The sequence below is a fragment of the Malania oleifera genome, chromosome 12, assembly GCF_029873635.1.
Source record: "Malania oleifera isolate guangnan ecotype guangnan chromosome 12, ASM2987363v1, whole genome shotgun sequence".
Taxonomy (NCBI): Eukaryota; Viridiplantae; Streptophyta; class Magnoliopsida; order Santalales; family Ximeniaceae; genus Malania; species Malania oleifera.
Genome location: NC_080428.1, coordinates 20,564,434 through 20,587,066, shown reverse-complemented (window position 1 = coordinate 20,587,066; position 22,633 = coordinate 20,564,434). Strand labels below are relative to the sequence as shown.

Below are 22,633 nucleotides of genomic sequence, written 5' to 3'. Positions count from 1 at the left end.
AATCTATTGTGAATGTCATAGTGGTTTTAAATATTAGCATACTTCATTCATTGGGGGAATTGTGAATGCTTAGATAAACCCTAGGTTGTGTAATACTGGCTGCGAACTGGATTGAACTTAGGAGAAATTTTTAATACCCAATTCATCCTTCTCTTGGGATCACACCAATTCTAACAATATTATTATTGATGAATTTTCCAAACCGTTACTAATATAGTTAACTAAATTATTTTTATATTTTTTAAATAAAAACACTATTAGTGACGGTTTTTATAAATCGTCACTAATAATAGACTGATAGCAACGAATTTTTGAAATCGTCACTAATATAGTTAACTAATTTGTTTTTATATATTTTTTTTAAAAAAAAGGCACTATTAATGACGGTTTTCATAAACCTTCATTAATAATAGAATAATAGCTACAAATTTTTAAAACCATCACTAATATAGTTAAATAAATTATTTTTATATTTTTTAAATATAAACACTATCAGAGATGGTTCACAAATTTCGTCGCTAACAGTCTGTTATTAGCGATGGTTTTCATAAACCGTCACTAATAGTCTATTATTAGTGACGAATTTTTCAAACTGTCACTAATATAGTTAACTAAATTATTTTTATATTTTTTTTAAAATAAAAACACTATTAGTGACGGTTTTCATAAACCGTCACTAATAATAGACTAATAGCAAAGAATTTTTAGAAGTGTCACTAATATATTTAAATAAATTTCTTTTATTTTTTTTAAATAAAGAAAACTATTAGTGACGATTTTATAAGCCGTCAATAATACTAGACTATTAGTAATGATTTCCATAAACTATCACTAATAGCATATTATTAGTGACGGTTTAGAAAAATCGTCACTAATTTTTTTGAGTTTTTCTACTAGTACAATACTTTTAGTGACGATTTATTAATCATCACAAATAAGTGCCTTCACATTGAAATCATTACTGATACCCCAATAATCGTCGCTAATATTTTCTAAGGATAGTTTCCGCGCGAAAAGTGATTTCCTATTATGGTTTGCGCGAGAAAATTGGTTTTTAGTAACGGAAGTATTAGTGAGAATCATCACTAATAAGGCACTTTTAGTGACGAAATTCAAATCGTCACTAAAAACCAATTTTCTTGTAATATAATTTGATTCCTACTTTTCCAATTTGACTTTATAGTAATATGCCTTATGTTTACACATGATTTTAAACTTCAAAATGGACTACAGTTGGAAGAGAAATACTATAGAATAAATCAAATAAGATCTTTAACTATCTTCTCTCGATCTCTTCAACTTTCCTCAGACTCATTGGCTTTGATCCTATAAAACAAAATTTAATCACAAAATCATTAGTACTAGGTAGGTAGATAGGTCAGCTGACCACCTACAAAAGCCAATCAATAATCGATTTGTAGCCAATAGCTGCTTTTAAAATGCTCAGGGACCCTGGAAGATTTAAATCACAACTTTATTCTAACACTCCTAAATGGCATTATTCATTTATAAGAATGACAAATTCGTGTAAAAAAAAAAACAATCAAACGATGACAGCTTATACAACCACATATATGATTCTTATGCAAAAATCACAATTAAAACTTGAAAACACAAAAAATAATAATTGAGGATTAACCTTATATGACTAGTGCTAGTGTATATCAAATGGGGGATACTCAAAACCCCAAGTAAAGAAAATAAAATCACTCAAACACTCTTCCAAACTCCTAAGAAAAATTAAAATTTTCTGGGCCTACACTCAAACCCTTTGTATTATCTGCAAGAACTGTCTCTTTCCTTGAATTCAACGTGCTTAATTAAAATGTTCCCTAAAGGGGTCTATTTATAAAATACCCAAAATATGGAGGGAAACAACTCCTTGAATTTGAATTTCAAAAATTCAAATTCAAATTAACAACTACCAACCAATAACATTTTGCTCCATTTGAGACTATGAAATTCACGTCTTAAATTTAGATTTAAACAAAATTTAATACAATTTTATATTATATCTTTTTAAAATCCATATAAATTTAAATTTAATGCCTCTCACAAACATAAATCTCTCTTTTTCACTTAAAAATTGTGAAGCCTTTAAATTATTAATATAGCCTTATGCATGGCAAGCTAAGGCATTGCAGTCAAGTTGCTTAATTTCATATGCGCGGCCAAGAGCACAAGTATGCAGATCCTTCTTCTTGTGCCCTGCAATCATCACCTCCCATCCCCTCCCTAGCTGATCGTTATTTTTGTTCAGGCTCTTATCTGGAAATTTTCATTTTTCATAAAACTACAAAAGAAAGTATCATAAAAGCAAATGTAATATTACATATTGCTAAAATTTGTTAATTGTTAAAAAAATATTTAACTTTAACAAATGATGAGTTACCTTTAATATTTTCTTGTGATGAATAACAAAACTCTATCAATGTTTTATGTGTTTAGATTATTAAAATGAAATCGCTTTAAATAAGATTATTTTAATACTTATAAGATACTGATATTTTGCATTAGTGATCGTAGAATCTATTTTCTAGATGTATAATTCTCCATTCATCCTGTAACACCCCGACCCCGAGGGGCCTGAGATATTAACTTTTTACTATTGATTTACAGCGGAAGCAAAATAAACTCAATTTTATTTAAACCAAAACACTAATTATTCATATTACAATCATTTATTTCAAAAGAAAAAAAATTACATAAGCATAAATATCTGACATCATACTAATATTTTTTTTAAAAAAAATTTTATTTTTCTACCCCCACCCACATGCTTGCTAAACCTGATTTCCAACATGCTCTTCAGAGTTATCTGAAATAGAAATATGATTGGAGTGAGACGACGCTCAGTAAGTAAATAAGATTATTATTAGTGTGTGACTAAAATGAGTTTTTTAAAAATTTCGTAAAGCAATATTTAATATTATAACTTCAAAATTGTCCCTAGAATAAATATAAATTTAAAAATTTTTGCATAAAACTTTTACCATCAACTCTAACAGTAAAATTTATAATCATATACTATAACTGTTAAATTAAACTTTTAACTTTAAAACTGTATAAATATTTAATGATAAATATACATATACTTTTCCTTATACGTTTTCTTTAGATCGTCATTTAAGCACTAGAATGATCATTTACATGTAAACTTACACTTTTCTTTCAAAATCATTAATAACTTTGTACACGTAATTAACTATGCATAAATATATATTGTAAAAACTACCCTTACGCCTGTTTGCCGTAGGTCATGTTTACCCTCATGACTGGGTTGTGCGGTTCGAAAACTGGACTTAACTGGCTGGCCGACCAAACTAAACGTACGTAAACTTTAAGTGAGATTTTCCTTATTAAGTCCTGATCCGGAACCAGGTGTGCACTCAGGAGAAATCCGCTAACATAAATAACCACTCTGTAAATAGTGTGGGTGCACTCTAATCCGTATAAACTTTAAGTTGCGGTATTGAGCATCTGTAACTTTAAACTTTCATTGCCATAAGAGGTTTTAAAATCATCTTATTATAATTTATACAATTTAAAATAATATCGTAAAAATCTCATCTTTACTTATATTTTAATAAAAAAAATGCAACGTAAAAATAAACTCATGCCACACAATTTTTATGTTAAAAATATATATAATTTTATTTTTAAATAGAAAGAAATGCTGAAAATTACCTGAGAGGATTAGAACATTTCTTAACCCAAAAATAGATGCAACTATATTAAAGATATAACTGGTATAATTAAATACGCGTAAAAATAAACTCATGGAAATTTTGTGGAACTAATTAACATAATTGAAATTTACTTATAAAATAAACTCGGGTATGAATTTTAAATTAAAAAGAAAAAACTAACATAAACAAAATTTACTTACCTTCTTCTTTTACCGTGTGCTACGAACACAATAACTATCTTTAAAAAATGAGATCGGAAAGAGTGGGTGAGTGAGAACTTACTCAAAATTCTCTCTCCACCACAAATTCTTTCACTCACTAATCCTTCTCTTCCATAGAAAATTGTTGTGAAAAATGAAGGTTGAGAGTTCTCTATTTATAGGAAAATTTTGGGGAAGAAATGGAATTTATAAAAGTGTGAGGAGATGGGTGAAATTATATATATATATATATATATATATTTAAATTAAAGAATGGGCAAGGGATAGGTAAGGTATGAGTTGAGTATGGGATGGGGATAGAGGCCATGTGGGAGTGCTTGCCACCATTCCCATTAAATAAATTTTTAATTAACTACTTACCTAATTAATTAATCAATTAGTTAATTAATTATTTTATTATTTTATTATTTTTTTAATCATTATTATTATCATTGTTATTACTTTTAAACTATTTTTAGTATTTATTTATTTTATTATTTATTTTTGAATAAGAATTAAATTTAAATTTTGAAAACTCATGTGGGCCCCACATAACTTTGAGATCCGAATGGATCCTACGTAACTCGAATAACTCTCATACGATTTTATGCATCCTACATAACTTTGAGACTCGTGTAAACCTCCATACGGCTTCGGGACTTATGTGGGCCCCACACAGTTTTGTGGGCCCTGCATAGGATACCTATATTATTATGATTTTATCATATATTTTTACAAATTATATCCGTCAAAACATTATTTTATGTACTTATTTACATATATAATTAGTGTCTTGTGGCTTCGGGACTCATGTGGACCCCACATAGTCTTTGTGGGCCCCGCATATGATACATATATTATTATCATCTTATTATGTATTTCTAGAAATTATGTCTGTCAAAACACTATTTTATGTATATATACTTATTTACGTGTACAAACAGTGTCTATCCTGTTTATCTTATGAAATTCCATTTTGACCAGGCCGACCTCCAGGGAGCGACTGAGCCACAATGGTCTCTGAGCACTCGCTTAGACAAGGTCTTTCTTAGGCATCAAACATGCAATCAAAGATCTTACAGAAAAACACTTCTGTATTGATATTAACTTAATGATCATTTTTATTATTTTATTATTATTATTATGCTTTAATCATATATATATTTTTGGGTCATCACACATCCTCTAATAAATGGATAATGTAAGATCCAAAATTCATATTCTCAAATACAAAAATAAGAAATTTAAGTAAACAAATTGTTGGTGTGATTGTAGGCTTGATTGTAGGATTGAATTGTGGCATGATTGTAATAGAAAATTTTGGATAGATAAATATTATAATACATATTCATTCATCTTGTACAAGAAAAGGTGAAGAAGAAATATACAAAATTTTATTTTTCATTTTTTATCAAGGTTCCAGCTCTGGACCGAGGTTTTTCCCAAACCCTACCCGTGCCTTCTCTACCGCCATCGTCTAGACGTGCCCGTTGCCTTCACCGACTACGACGAAGGCCTGCACTGACCGGCATTGTCTTGCCCCTTAAAAATAAAAAATAAAAAATCATAGCCCTTGATGGGCACCATCCGGAGCGTTCATCGGCGTCAGTGACGTTCCAGAGGAAGACCAACACCTCCTTCCCCATCCCGACGCCCGCCGGAACTCGTCCACGACTGTCTTCCGCCAAAATGCATCTACGCGAGCGCCTGTAAGAGATGGCTTTTGGGGTTGAATCTGGCAGTGGGTCGGCCCCAAATCTGATACTTCCTCCGGCGGCGTGGCGAAGAACTGGGATTTTTCTCATTGCCGGCGTCGACCATCCCCTTGACTGTAGTGGATGCTTTGCTAGCTCTCTCGGTATCTGACTACTGATGCTATTATTTCCAAGTTGCATAACAGCCAACCTTGTCAGAAGGCCAAATTCAGGTGGGATTTTGCCTGCGAGGGCTTTACTCCTGAGGGATATCCATTCAAGGTTACTGCTCTTGAACAAATCAATTGGAATTTCACCACTAAGAAAGTAATTATTGAGAATAAGATCCTTCAGGTTCTTGCAGTTCCCCATCTGTGCAGGTTTGCAGGTTCTTGTTTTTGGTGAGCTTGAAATCCAAGAACTGTTCTATCCGGTTTTTTGGCTTTCTCAATGGAGGACATGATGATCTCGGCACCTCTAGTAGTGCTTTATTTAATTCTTGTCAAAATGTTGATAGTAATATTTGGATACTTGACTTCAGGGCTACTGATCACATGACGTTTGATCTCAATGATTTCTCATACTTCTCCACCGCGACGCACAAACATTGCAAATGCCAATTGAGTTGTTTCTTCGGTCACCGGACCTGACACGGTGACTTTGTCAGCTTCTCTCACATTATCTAACACTTTATTGGTTCTCTCTTTGTCTCATAAGTTACTCTTTGTTAGCCAAGTAACAATAGACTTAAATTGTGTTGTGTTGATTTATTCTACTTTTTGTCTTCTTTAGGATATTCTCATAAAGGAGATCATTGGGCGTGGTACTAAGGGGGGGGGGGGGGGAGGAATTATACTACATGGATGATTTCAGTGTGGGTTGAGTACATCATATGTGTCATTCGAATTGTATCAAGGAGAAACAAATTTGGCTTTTACATCGTTGATAAGGACATCCGTCATTTGGGTATATGCGACATTTATTCCCTGATTTATTTTCACTTGTATCAACAGCTGATTTTAAGTGTGATACTTGCATTCTTGCTAAAAGTCATCGAGTTACTTATCCATTGAGTATGCATAAAAGTGACGTTCCATTTGCTTTAATACATTTTGATGTGTGGGGACCCTCTCCTATTTCTACTGCATCTAGAATTCGCCAGTTTGTAATATTTGTTGATGACTGTACTTGCATAACTTGGCTATACTTGCTGAAACATAAAAATGAGGTATTAAGTGTGTTCAAATCATTTCATGTCATGGTTCACACTCAATTCTCAGCCAAGATACATTTCTCTAGTCCGATAATGGTCCTGAATATCTCAACCAGGGATTCCTTGATTATTTACAACACCATGGAATTATTCATGAAACTTCTTGCCCACAGATTCCTCAGCAAAATGGTGTTCCTTAACGAAAAAAACCGACATATACTTGAAATTTCTCGTGCCCTCTTACTTGGCGCCCACGTACCCAATTGGAACTAGGTTGATGTAGTTGCTATAGCTGTGCACCTCCTCAACCGTATGCCATCTAAAGTTTTGGATTTTAAGACACCCCTACAGGCTCTTTCAACTTATGTGTTTTTGCCTACAATATTTGTTGGAATTGGTGTGATACCAAAAGGATGGTGAATTGGACATTTAAAACTTTTCAGCTAATTTAAAAAATTTTGACGATTCACCATAGTTCATATCCCAATTAACATATATACGTGTTTGTAAAACGAGTTTAACAATAAAAGTAAACATACACATGTGTAGTATCTTATTTAAATCAAACGTGTGCATGAGAATAATTTTGACATTAAATAAACTTTCATACACATGTTGTAATTAAAGTGCGAGAATTTAAATAAGATAGAGAGAATGACACCCGATTTGTTATCGAGGTTCGGCTAAACAAGTCTACATTCTCGCCTTGGGCATACCCCCAAGGATTCCACTATACCTGCTCACTTAATTGGGCGGGACAAAAGCCTTTTACATCCTCTCCTTATAGGGCGAGGATAATCCCAGCTCAATTATTAGGTTGAGTCGAACTAGTCTCACTTACGGGGGCTGAGACTCCTCAATTCAATTCCGAGTTGAACCGAACCAGCCTCATTTATCGGGCTGAGATTTCCCAGTTCAATTCACGGGCTGAACCCAACTGTTACATTAAAAATATTTTTTGTATATGAAACATGCTTCTAAAATACAAGTAGCGATGTACATGCTTAAGCTCATAAAATATGCACTCTCTTATGATATGATTTATGTTCAGTAGAGTAAGGATGCTTAACTAAATTTAAACCCTAATAAAAAGTTTGCTCTAAAAAGATATTTCAATAATAATATAGGAGAACCTAGCGTTTTGCTCTTTCAATGATTTTTGCACAAATAGAATATGTATGAAAAATGTGTACTATGTTCTCCAACAAAGATTTATGCAAATGAAAACTACTTGGAGAATCTAGGAGTTAAGCCCAAGAAAAATATTTGTGCAACAAAAAAATTTCTCCTAAAAATATTTATCAAATAAATAATCAGGAGAAACCAAAGCTATATTCTCAAAAATGATTTTCAAAAATAAATAGCATGTGAGAGTATAACATGTAAAAATAAAAAGCCCAAAAACAAATATACTCTCTTCAAGAGTAATTTTGAAATGAAAGAGTGGAAGAGAGTTGGAGAACTTTTTAAACAATAAAAAACATTTTGGGGGAACTTTAATTAACAATGGATTAGAGAGAGGTTTTGGGTTAATCAAAGTTGCTAATCAGGAGTTATGAGGGGGTATTTATAGATTTTCAACAAAGCTGATCGTTGAGGGATACGTTCGGTATTTTGAGAAAATTTAATTAAGTTTTAATGATGTTTTAAAGCTTAAAAAAAAAATTCCAACCCTAGAGCACCGGTCGTCAAGACAAGTTTGGTCGACCCAAGTTCTTGGGGTTCGGTCGACCGAGCCAAAAATAAACTTCCCATTCGGTCGACCGAACATGTATATCCGAGGCGATTTTTCAGTGTATCTGAGGTTCGGTTGACTAGGGTCATTTTGAACTATACTGGTCGGTCGACCAGAGCATTGGGTTCCCATACATGGGAACTCGGTTGACCAAGTTGGTTGTATATAATTTTTTCTTGGTCGACTAGGAAGTCAAAATGTTGACTTCCTACGAGGCTCGGTTAATCAGGGCCAAGTGAATTATACAACTCGGTCAACCAGGACGTGGTCAACCGATTGACCCAATCCAGGTTTGGTCGACCAGGGCAACATATGCATGAAGGGTCGGTCGACCGAAGGTGCACATTTTATGCATTTCAGTCATATTTCAACCAACGATCACCTTATTTCAAATGACCGAGTATGGGTATGCATGAGTGAGTGTCCTAGGGTCATTTTTAGGTCCTTTTGAAGACACCGAAAAAATATGGTGTCGGTTGATCGAAGGTCGATCAAAGTTTTCGTAAACTTTGTTTTAGCCTCGATTTTAACCCTAAAATTATTTCAAAAACTTTGTATGATTTTAGTCTATTTAGAAAAAGGTTTTTGGTGAGACATGCTGGTCCCTAGGGTCTATCTACAGTCGTTTTGAGCATTCAAACACATCATGTAGATTCATGCATTATTATAGACCAAAGATATAAAAATTAAATGCAATTACAACAAATAAATGTCTTCTTCGTCTTTTTGCTCTTCTGACTTCATGGAATGTGTTTGATCGTATAGTCTTTAAGTCTTGCAAGCTTCCATCGTCGTTTCCTTATGTGTGTATTAAATAAATGGACATGTTCACATGCTAAATACACACATAAGAAACATGTGCTTTGTCAACATCAAAAATAGGGATCGGACTCAAAAAGTCAATAGTATTAATGATTCCTCCGTATGTATTTGGATGTGTAGCTTTTGTACATCTCCATAAGGACCAACGTAATAAACTTGATCCATGTGTTGTTCGATGCCTTTTTTTGGGATATGTCGTATATAAAAAAGGATATCGGTGCTATGACCCAATTACCAAACACACCTATGTAACTATGAATGTAACGTTCGAGGAATTTGACATGTTCTACTCTCCCTTAGTATCCAATTCTTCTCTTCAATGGGAGATTCAAGTTGAAGAGTTGAATTGGTGAAGATTTGATTGGCTAGGGTTTGATGACATAAATACGGTAGTCAGTGGGGAACCTTATAAAACTCCAGATGAATCTCCTGAGGATGACATAACTCTAAGAGCAACATCTACATCAACCCCACCTGAAGCTGAACAAGAACCCCCCACAACTCAGTACATGAAGAGCCATCTTCTGAGAATATCCTTGAGGTAAACTCTCCCATTACACTTCTAACTAATAATGATTTGGATATCTCTGCTGGTTATACCTTACCTTTTAGGCATAATCATGGAAAACCACCAAATAGGTACTCTCCAAAAATTGAGGAACGAAGGTCAAGGTATCTAATTGCCAACTATGTATCTACAAAGAAACTATCCAAACCCATTAAAAAAATTGCACATGAACTTTCCTCGTACCATGTTCCCGTTGATGTTCAAGCAGTTCTAATAGACCTTAAGTGGATCTAGACTATAAAAGAAGAGATGGAGGCATTACTAAAGAACAAAACATGGGCTCTTGTGTTGTTGCCTAAAGAAAAAAGGACGGTGGGGTGCAAATGGGTGTTCACCATCAAATACAAGGCAGATGGATCTATCAAACGATATAAAGCAATATTGGTGGCAAAAGGCTATACACAAACATATGGGGTGGACTATCAGGAAACATTCTCACTAGTAGCCAAGTTGAATACAGTTAGAGTCTTGTTATCTCTAGCAGCAAATCTCAACTGGCTGCTACACCAGTTTGATGTAAAGAATGGCTTTCTTCATGGTGATCTTGAGGAGGAAGTGTATATAGATATTCCACTAAACTATACGACAACCTCAACGACTAAGGTTGTGTGTAAATTACAACGCGCACTTTATGGACTAAAGCAATCACAAAAAGCACGGTTTGGGCGATTTAGTTTGGCAATGAAGAAATATGGGTTTCAACAAAGCAACTCAAACCAATGAAGAAAAGGTGAAAAATCTAGGAGGACTCAAATATTTTCTGGGAATTGAAGTTGCTAGGTCTAAGAAAGGCATATTTCTTTCCCAACGATAATATATCTTAGATTTATTATCAGAAATTGGGTTACTAGATTGTAAACCCGCAAATACACCAATAATCCAAAATCACAAGCTAGAGGAATACCCAGAACAAGTGCCAACAGACAAAGGAAGGTACCAAAGATTAGTTGGGAAACTTATTTATCTATCCCATATGCTGCCTGACATCACCTATGCAGTAGGTGTAGTAAGTCAATTCATGCATTGTCCAAGTAAAGATCATATGAATTAGATGATTCGGATTCTTCGATACCTAAAGTCCTCTCCTAGAAAAGGACTTATGTTCTCAAAAAACAACCACTTGAGGGTTGACGGTTATATAGATGCTGACTGAGCAGGAAATATTTCAAATAGAAAATCCACCTTGAGCTATTTTATGTTTATTGGAGGGAACCTGGTTACATGGAGAAGTAAGAAGCAAAAGGTGGTAGCATTAACAAGTGCCAAAGTTGAGTTTCGTGGGATGGCTAAGGGTTTGTGTGAGCTTCTCTAACTTCAAAGACTATTAACTGAAATTTGCTTTGCCCTAAACTATGAGATGGCCTAATTCCGTGATTACAAGATTGCTATTGACATTTCTCATAATCAAGTTCAGCATGGTCGGACCAAACATGTGGAAGTAGATCGACACTTCATCAAGCAAAATCTTGAGGTCAAGACAATTCGATTTCCATTCATTAAGTCTGAAGACTAATTGACAGATATACATACAAAAGTTGTGTGCAGCTCTACAACTCACTTGGTAAGTTGGGCATTAGAGATAAATATGTTCCAACTTGTGGGGGAGTGCTGGCGTGATTGTAGGCTTGATTGTAAGATTAAATTATGGCATGATTGTAGGAGGAAATTTCAGATAGGTAAATATTGTAATATATATTCATTCATCTTGTATAGGAAAAGGTGAAGAAGAAATATACAAAATTTTATTTTTCATTTTTTATCAAAAATTATTATATTTGAACTTAACATTCAATGTACAACTAGAGGCATTTTCCTTCTTCAAAGAGTGGAGTAGTCTTGTTTCAGACTATCAAACTTGACTTGTCGAAAAAAGTTAATCACCAGTAAATTCTATAGAGCAATCAATTATTCTTCACTCCATAAATAAAAGTTCCCTTCAAATCGATCAATGAATGTTGATGCATCCCCAATTCCATCCTGCGGGTGTATAACAAAAGAAAATTGCTTCACACCCCAAATTTGTATTCATGGACGAATTTTTTGGACACTCAAAATGGTGATCTCTACGCATAGATGCAAGTCCTACTCCAACGACGACTATCCATCCCAGGACATACCTAAAATTACAAATTCAAAAGGTCTCATAATAAAATGAAGGCAAAAATGCGAAGAAGGTAGTAGAAACCATACTACTAAAGCCAAAGCTCATTCACCCTTTTCTAAACTAGAAAAGAAAAAAGTAAAAGGAAAAGGCAAGTCACATTCATGGCCTCTCTCCTACGTACCCATTCCCATTATCATGCGCACCTCTTTCTTGGGCAGAAAATAAAGAACGAAAGAATGGACGTCTTTGTGGTGGTACCAGTAAAGAACAAGACTGCTTAACTAGATGATGAAGACCATTTTCCATTGGGTGTTGCATGGATCACTTCATACAAATTTTTTTCAATTATAGATGCTTTTGTTATATCTTTTTATATTGGTCAAGGGGAAAAAAAAAAGTAAGATAGTAACTTTTAAGAAATTTTTTTTAATTTGGATACTTGTCAGAAAATTTAAAAAGGGTACAAATGTCCTAAAAATTAAATATTTAGTAAATTTTTTGAGTTAGGGTCACTTCAACTATATTTCTTTTGAAGTTTGATTAGATTGTAATATAAAATAGAATAATTAAGTTGGTTTATGAGGCAACCCTCATCTAGTAAGTTAAAATTCAATTGGACGCAAAAATGTAGGGAATTATAAGTATGAGATAAATGGAGATTTTATATTAGAGCAGTCACATGTCCATGCTGCAACTCAGCCCCATCCTACATCAGTTGGGTACACCTCATGTGATGATAGTTCTAGAAATTTACAAAATAGCCCCATCCACAGTTGTGGTGTCTTTGTACTATTATGTAATTGTACAATTTGTTTTAGCTAGTTGTTAGAATATTTTTTGGTTGTTACAATCTGCTTTTACTTTTCCTTGTATAAATAAACAAGATCATGTATAGTTCATACACACAGAAAATTAATACATTTTTAGAGCCTTTTCTGCAACAGCTTTTCCTTTTTCTTTATTCTTACATGGTATCAAAGCCAGGTTCAGCGTAAGAACTTTTTTTCTTTAATGGCTGCTGAAACTCCCAACTCTTCCAAATCCTCTTTTCTGGATTTCTCCAACCCAACTAACCCCTACTGACTTGACCATGGAGATAATCCGTCTCTTCCCTTAGTCCTTGATCTTCTCACTGCCAATAACTACACTACTTGATCGAGAGCCATGTGCAGGGCTCTTTGTGCAAAAAATAACCTAGAATTCATCAATGGCACCTTCTCCAGACCAAGTTCCACCTCAGATCCACTCTTTGATGCATGGGATCAATGCAATGATCAGGTGGTTTCCTAGTTGCATGACTCCATAAATCCATCTCTCAAATCCAGCATTGCTTTGGTGGACGATGCTGCTCAGGTCTAGAAAGAACTCCAAGAACGATTCACTCAATCAAATGGTCATCGCATTTTTCAACTTAAAAAGGCATTAACAGGTCTCACCCAATACAATGACTCTGTTTCTGTTTATTTTGGCAAACTGAAGACTCTGTGGGATGAACTTCTTCTGTATAATCCCTTACTTGACTGTACCTGTGGCAAGTTGGTTGTTCGTCTTGATCGATATCAAAGGGATTGTGTAATCCAATTTCTTATGGGCCTTAATGATTCATTCAATGCCACATGTGATCAGATTATGATCTTGGATCCATTACCTCCCATAAACAAAGTGTTTTCTATGGTTCAACAGCAGGAACTACAACATTTCATGGTACCTAATCTCCCCTCTACTAAATCCATGGCACTTGTTGTTAACCGATCTTGTTCTTCATATAAATTCTCTCATAAACCTTCCAAATCATCCAAACATGACAGACCATTTTGCACCCATTACAAAATTCAAGGCCACACTCTTGATGTTTGCTTCAAAGTTGGAAATGCTGAACCCCCAATATGCACCCACTGTCATATGACAGGATATATTGCTGCAAAGTGCTATAAACTGCATGGGTATCCAATGGGCCACAAGTTTCATGGAAAATCCACACAGTATAATCCATCTGCTAACATGTCTTCTCTTGACCCAGTAGAAGAAATCTCAGATGACAAGATGACCTTCACCAAAACTCAATACCAGCAGTTGTTGACTCTTTTGCAACCTACTGAGACTTCCATTGCTACGCATTCAGTCAACAATGTCCAGGCAGATTGTTCATACCCACCCACCATGAATGGTATCTCTTCATTTTCACACACTCCTTGGTTAATGGACACAGAAGCTACAGATCACATGATCTGCAACACTTCCTTCCTTTCTTTAATAACATCTTTTGTTTCATTTGTTGTTAAGCTACCTAATGGTCAAACAGCTCATGTTTCCCACATTGGTACTGTCCGTATCAATCCAAAATTGACTTTACATAATGTTTTATGTGTTCCTTCTTTTCATTTCAATTTGGTTTCTATCAAACGGCTAATCAACTCTTTTTCTTGTTGTGTTCTTTTTCTTTCCCAATTTTGTTTTATTCAGGACCTTTTGTCATGGACCACCATTGGCATGGGTGAGATGAAAACTGAACTTTACAATATGATTACTGCTCCAGTCCCTCCTGCAGCTCTTTTCGACCACTTTCCTATTTCATTCCATAAAACCATTTATGTTTCAGAAATTTCCAAAGATGTGAATCTGATTTCTGATCTCTGGCATTGTTGATTGGGTCATACTCCCCTTTCAAAGCTTTATGTAATCAAAGATCCTTGCATTAGTAATCATATTTTCACTATTTCTGATAAGAATCCATGTCTTGTTTGTCCACTTGCAAAGCATCATGGTCTCCCATTTCCTGATAGTACTCACTAGAGAATAGCTCTTTTCAAACTCATACATTGCGATATGTGGGGACCTCATTCCATTATGGCATATGATGGCACCAAATATTTTTTAACCATCGTTGATGACTATTCTCAGTGTACTTGGATATATTTGCTTAAACTCAAATCTGATGCCGGTAAATGTATTGAGGCTTTTTGCAATCTAGTTGACACTTAATTTCACACCAAAGTTCAAATCCTTCGTAATTATAATGGTCTTGAATTTCAAATGACTGAATTCTTCAAAAACCGAGGCATTATTCATCAATGAACTTGTGTGGAAAATCCACAACAAAATGGAAAAGTTGAACTTAAACACCAGTACTTATTAAACATTGCCCGAGCCTTAAGAATTCAATCCAACCTCCCTCTCTTGTATTGGAAAAATTGCATCCTTACAGCTGCTTACATTATTAATCACATTCCAAGTCCATTACTTTCAAATAAAACACCATTTGAGCTATTGTTTAACAAGCTTCCCACATACTCTCACATGAAAGTATTCGAGTGCCTTTGTTTTGCTTCCACCCTCTCCCAAAATCGCCACAAATTTGATCCAAGAGGTCGACATTGTGTTTTCCTCAGCTATCCCTTTGGTATAAAAGGCTACAAATTACTTGATCTCAATACCAAGTCTGTTTTGATATCTAAGGATGTTACATTCCATGAACACATCTTTCCCTTCCATCAACTAACTACCCCTACATCCCCTCCTCTATCTTTATCTTTACCCTCTCCTTATCCCATACAATCTGATTCATTACATCCTTCTCCTTATCCTTCCTTAATTACTCCTAACTCCACATCAGACAATTCCTCCCCACCTTCCTTACGTATCTCACCTCCTCCCATTTCTCCCCTTCTCGATTTACCTACAGCATTATCACCACATATACCTTCACCTTCCACAGATTATCCTCCCTTAATCAACCCTACTATTCCATCACCTCTCCTCCTTCGTAGATCCACTCGTGCCGGAACAACTCCTCATTATTTACAGGACTTTCATTGCCAACAGGCCAGCTCCATCTCATCCAACCAACCAGTGGAAATGGCAGCCCCTCACCCCGGTATTTCTTTTTCTCTGTCTTCTTCTCTTTCTTATGCACATTTATCACCTTCTTTTGCTTTATTTTCTTCTACCATTTCTTCACAAAAAGACCCACAAATTTTCAATCAAGCTTCCAAAGACTTATTGGTGCAAAGTAATGGAAACCAAAATTGCTGCCTTAGAACTCAACAACACTTGGGTCCTTACAGATTTACCTCCTCGAAAATCTCCAATTGATTGCAAATATGTGTATAAAAGCAAATAAATTCTGATGGTACTCTTGAAAGGAAGAAAGCATGCTTAGTTGGTCGTGGTTTTACTCGGCAAAAGGGCGTGGATTATCATGAAACTTTTTCTCCCGTTGCCAAAATTGTTACAGTTCACGCTCTACTTGCCTTGGCTGCCATTAAAGGATGGCATTTGCAACAGTTTGACATTGACAATGCTTTCATTCATGGTGATTTTCATGAAGAAATATATATGAAGAAGCCCCCGGGATACACTAAAGGTCACTCAGGCCAGGTTTGCAGACTCCTCAAAAGCCTTTATGGCCTCAAACAGGCCTCACGGCAATGGTATGATAAATTTTCTCAATCTTTAATTAGTTTTGGTTTCCAACAATCTAAGGCTGATTACAACCTTTTTACTTGTCTAACTGCTACTGGTTTCACAGCACCATTTCTCTATGTCGATGACATAATTGTTGCTAACAGCTCCCTTAGCTCCATTTCCCTTCTCTGTAATTTTTTAAACAATCATTTCTGTATCAAAGGTCTTGGTCCCCTATGATATTTCTTAGGCATTGAAGTGGCTCGATCTCCCAAAGGAATTTGTCGGGGGGGGGGGGGGGTATCAGAGCAGTCCCATGTCCGTGCTGCAACTCAGCCCCATCCTACATCAGCTGGGTACACCTCATGTGATGATAGTTAAGGAAATTTACAAAATAAGGTGTCTTTGTACTATTATGTAATTGCACAATTTTTTTAACTAATTGTTAGAATATTTTTTGGTTCTTACAATCTGTTTTTACTTTTCCCTATATAAATAAATAAGATCGTGTACAGTTCATACACACAGAAAATTAATACATTTTCAGAACCTTTTCTGCAGCGGCTTTTCCTTTTTCTCTATTCTTACATTTTATAAATTGGGTGTTGGTGACCCCAACATCTAAGGTTTGATTCCTTACTTGTGGTTTGTGAGTTGTTTGTCATCAATAAAAAAAAATATATAGTTAAATGAGCTAAAGAGATGATATTATAAGTTCTTCAAAAACTATGCAAACTATACATCGTGAATTAAAATCCAAAAAGTATTGTAGAAATGAGACAAAATTTTCATTTTATAGTTAAAAGAAAGAAATAACAATCATAAACATCGTAATAGCAGCAATCCTAAACAGCATAACAATTTATTAGCTAATCTATCGATCTAATCGAGAGATTTTTATGTTTTAGAAATGCTACACTTCTTATTTATCCACTGCATTGTGAGTACTATACCGTACAATTATTCAAAAGAGTGAATAAAAAAAAAGTTATATTTGGTAGATAAGGGTAGCACTCTACATTTTATTATATTATATTTTTTACTCATCAGGATGAGAAACTGCTGCAAGTTACGGTACCATGATAAGCAGCACGACCATTGATGGCCTCGAACTCTTCACGCGGATTGTTTTCCTTCTTGCCCGAACAATTCAGCACGGACTCTGCATGCTCTTGCACTACCTTCCATGCCATGCTCACGTGCCGATCCTCTGTAAGGGTGGCGCCAACTGCCAACCGCAGCGTGTAGACGCCCCCAACCACCGCATGCGTCATGTACATCTGCCCCGTCGTGTTTATCGACTCCAATAACCTCTGGTTCAACTCCCTCCCGCCATCCTCCTCCTCATCATCATCACCAACACTACTCCTATTCCTACTCTTTATCACCGCCGGCGGCAGAAGCCTAAAACACACCAGAGCAAAAGTGGTCGGCACCACAATCTGGAACCGCTCGTCCATCGCCACCAGCCCTGCAAAACGTTTCGCCATTCTCACATGGTTCCTCATATAGCTTCTGAGATTCTCGACGCCGTAGCTCCGAAGCACCAGCCACAGCTTCATCGCCCGGAACCTCCTACTTAGTGTTATTTGCCAGTCTTTATAATCTACCACTCCCTTGAACTCAGTTGATTTGTTCTTCAAATACTCCGGGTTTGTGGACAGGACTTTGATGAGTGCAGTTGGGTCCTTCAACCAAAGGCAGCAACAATCCAGATTCGTCAGCAACCATTTATGTGCATTCAGGCTGAAGGAATTTGCTCCTTCAATGCCGTCGATGAAATGCCGAAACTCCGGGCATATGCAGGCGCTTCCGGCGCACGCTGCGTCCACGTGAACCCACATGTCATAATCTTTCGTGACGGCGCACAGTGGCCCCACTGGATCCACGGCGGTGGAGGCGGTGGTCCCCACGGTAGCGCAGAGAAACAACGGGATGAGCCCGATGTCTAAGTCGGACAAGATTGCGGATCTGAGGGAGTCCGGGGAGAGCCCGAAAGCAGTTGCCTTTGTGGTCACAATAGACCGAATGTTATTCGGGTTGATTCCCGCGATCTTCGCTGCTTTCTGGAAACAGCAATGGGTCTGGTCCGACCCGTACACGACTAGCTTCTCCAGGTTCTCTCTTCCAACTCGGCTTAACATTTGGTCTCTGGCGGCGACAATGGTGCATAAGACGGCTTCGCAAGTGGTACCTTGTAAGACTCCACCGCCGTTGCCGGAGAAGAGAAACGACTTGGGAAGCTCAAGCAAGTTTCCGAGCCACTCCATCACTTTCATCTCAAGCTCCGTCACCGCAGGGGACGTGATCCAGTTGAAACCGACAACGTTAAAGCCAGTGCCCAGCATTTCACCGAGAATGCCGGCAATGCTAGCATTGCACTGGAAGTAAGCGAAGAAATTGGGGCTCTGCCAGTGGGTTATGCCCGGAAGAATGTGATCTTTCACGTCTTTGAGGATGGTTTCGATGGGTTCGGGATCCGACGGGGCAGATTCTGGCAAACGGGGTCGAAGATACCCCGGTTCGACTTGGCTCAGAACTGGGTATTGCTCAATATTCTCATAGTAATCAGCGAGGAAGTCTATGATCATGTGGCCTTGCCTCCTGAATTCTTGGGGGTCAAGAGGGTAGGGTTTGGAGGAGTGATTGTTTTCAGGTTCATGGTCGATTTGAAGGCCCATTTGCACTACAAATTAACAAATTAATGGCGAGTTTGTATTGTGGCTAGCTATCAAAACAAGAGACGTTCGCAGGTTCTATTGTTAGGGCATGCAAGGTATATATAGTGAAAAAATCTTCTTGTTCGGTGCTTGGGCAGACTTCCTCTCCTACTCAAATTATACACATTAAAAATGGATTCCCAGTTTTACATATATGATACTAATATAAAAGATGCTTATAACGCACCAACCTACATCTGTCAGGAAGTACTGCGTCTCTCCTTCTCCACCTGAACTAGATAACAGAGGAAGGGTCTTATCGGACTAATAACTAGCCCCATAGACAAACATGTGTTCTTTTCAATGCGTTTTATCCTCACTCACATACTCTATGAGAAAATTTCCCAAAAGGTCACCTATTATAAAATTATTTCAAGTCAAACACGTTTAACCGTGAAGTTTTTATGAGAAGACTTCCGAAAAGAAATATGAATCTTATTGATATGAGTAGTAACATCTAATCATTTTTAAACTTTTCTTTCATAAGGTATCACATTCTCCCTCACTTACAAAACACAATGTTCTCGTTGCGAACTCACATTTCCAAACCCAAGTTATGTGAATCTCATCACACTTTCGGTTAAGTAATTGCTCTGATACCATTTTGTAACGCCCCAACCTGATTCTACCAGGGAACACTGCATCTCTTCTCCTCCACTTAGACCAAACAACAGAGGTGCGGGCCTTATCGGACTAATAACTGGCCTCACAGACGAACATAGCACTCACACACTTCCTGATAAAACTTTTCAAAATGTCACTCATCCCAAAATTACTCCAAGTCAAGCACGCTTAAAGGGAGCACCATGTCTCTCCTCCTCCACCTGAATCATAAAATAGGGGGCGAGACCCCACATACCAACACCTGTCATTTTCAGTGTGTTTTTTCCTTACTCACACACTTCCTGAGAAAACTTCTCAATCACTCATCCCAATATTACTCCAAGTCAAGCACGCTTAACCATGAAATTCTTATGAGAATACTCCCGAAAGGAAATGTACACTTTATTGATATGAATAGTAATATCTAATGCTTTTTAAACTTTTCTTGTACGGGATATCACAATGCTAGCAACCATTGATCATAAACTATAACAATGCAATTTTTTTTTTTTTTTTGGAATTCTTTTCTAAGAACGATAATTTATTATGATGATGTATATTCTCATCTAGTCTATAACAGATTAAAAAAAAGAACATAATTTTTTGTAAAAATGAGTACAATGAGTGGTTTTTTTTTTTTTTTTTGAATTCTTTACTAAGAAAGAATAAAAAAATAATTATTTTAAAATTTTTTTATGATAATGTATACTCTCATCTAGTCTATTTGATAAAAACGAAACATCACTTTTTGTAAAAATGAGTACAATGAGTGCCTTCTTAAAATTATTACGTACAAAAATATTTCATCACATTGTACAAAAATTTAACAATAAAAAACTGAGCCAATTCAGCTTTTCTATTGGTGACTAGCGTTGAAAGCCCAAAAAGAATATGCATATCCTTTTTAGGACCCAACAGCCATAGACCTGTTGGCCCTTTTACAAGGAGGTTGAAGGGGTGTATTGTGTACATGCACGATACACGTTACCATATGGGTGTATATATAAATAAATTTTTTTGTTGCACAATCATTTTTTCCGAAAAAAAAAGTGTTTCAAATATAAATCAACTGAGCTACCAATTTCTATTTTTCTTGAACTTCACATACGCTTTAGATTTTTTTTCTCCCATAGCCAAATACAAGACCACAATTTTATATAATTCATATCAATGGCCCATAAATCACAATTTACACACAATAGATTATAAGTTAAACCTATGTACACAAAGATCAACACTTTTCTTACTTTACATTCACTAGTGTTGGGAGAAACAACAATTTTAAAGCTTGAAGAAAATGAGGACATGGATGATAAGCCAAAGAAAAGTTAGAAGTCAAAAGAGTAAAAGGAAAGCAAAGAGAAAGAGCTCAAAGAAAGACAAAGCATGAAGACTCAAGAAGTGAAAAGTTTTAGAAGTCTTTATGTAAGTATTTTAATATTTAAATATTGTTTGAAATATTATGAAACTTTTAAGTTAACCTCTTGGATCTAAATACCTTTTAAAATACTTGGAAAATATTTTTATAAGGTCAAAATATATTTCAAAAAGGATTAAACTTATTTTAGAATGAAAAACACCAAAAAGAGGACTTCTGCATTGCTGTCATTTTTCATACATCCGCATTGAGGTGCATTATTCTCTATCAAAAACTCCTTATTTTAAAAAGTATTCAATATAAAAGTTGTATAGGCTTCTCTTAGATTTCGTTTTACACCAAGAACACCTAATTTGGATTTGTATAGAAAACGTTATGACTAAAATACTGAAGTGGGGTCGAAGCTGTCAGCCAACTAAACACTGTTCACGGCAGAACATCGGATGACTGAGCCGGACACTTTAGACGTCTGACCCTCAACCTCGGTCATCTGAAGAATATCTTCAGACGGTTAAAGATTAAATTCAGTCATCTGAAGATTTTTGCTGAATTTTTTTTAGAGGCAGAACCACCTCAGACGACTGAACTTGAAAGTTCAGATGTCTGAACACTATCAACGGTCATTTTTTTAAAAAAGTTTTTTGTTTCAAACTTATATTTCTTGTGCTCCAAACTTTCCATAAACTTGGGAAACACTCAAAGATACTTGGGGAACACGAAATAGAGTTGATTTTATCATCTATAAATAAACCCCCAAGGCTAAGGATTAATTACACCAAGAAAATATAGCAAACAAGCTTTCCTGCTCTCAAATCTCCCAATTTTCTCAAAGCTCTCTTATGCAATCAATTTCCAAGTTTCACTACTAAGGTTTGTTGTGAATTTATCAAGAAAATTCTGAGCCTACTTTTAATTCTTTCAACCTAGAAAAAAGGCTTACGATGATATCTTCTTGAACTTCATATTTTCATATTGTGAATTTGATTGAAGTATATAGATTTAACTTGTACTAATAAGCTCTTTGTTTGAGCATTCTTTGAATATCTATTTGATTTTTATCTTGTAGACTGACGATTCCATGGATTGCTTGGATCATTGACTAAGCAAGGGGATATTGCTTAGAGAGGTGGGCTCTAGCCTAGTTAAGGAGTGACCGGACGAGGGGATATCGTTTGGAGAAGGTGGGCTCTAGCCTTAACCAAGGAGTGTTGTAAAGGTATTGTTTCGCCCATCAAAGGAACAAGTTTAGTGAATCCTTTAGTGGTTTACCAAAGGCATAGATGTAGGCTGGGTATAAGCCGAACCTCGTAAAAGTCCCAGTCTCACTCTCTCTTTCCCGTACTCTTTATTTTTAGTATATATACAACTGCATGGATGTTTTAAATATCTAAATCATACATACTACGTATAATTGGAAATCAAGTAAACTTAGTCCAACTTTGATTTGGGTTACGGAAACTAAAAGGGAGTACGTTGGTTACACCATATCTTGCGGAAACCATA

The 22,633-nt window shown here is 35.9% G+C and overlaps 1 protein-coding gene across 1 annotated transcript; it reads right to left on the bottom strand.

The window, feature by feature from the left end:
• Positions 1–17,205: 17,205 nt before the first annotated feature.
• Positions 17,206–19,110, bottom strand: LOC131144558 (tyrosine decarboxylase-like). The gene has a single exon (XM_058093261.1). It carries the CDS (start codon positions 19,108–19,110, stop codon positions 17,476–17,478), a length of 1,635 nt encoding a protein of 544 aa, XP_057949244.1. The 3' UTR covers positions 17,206–17,475.
• Positions 19,111–22,633: the final 3,523 nt, after the last annotated feature.

Excerpts from the sequence above, each read along its gene's own strand:
- LOC131144558 (XM_058093261.1), bottom strand. The coding sequence starts at position 19,110 with ATGGGCCTTCAAATCGACCATGAACCTGAAAACAATCACTCCTCCAAA.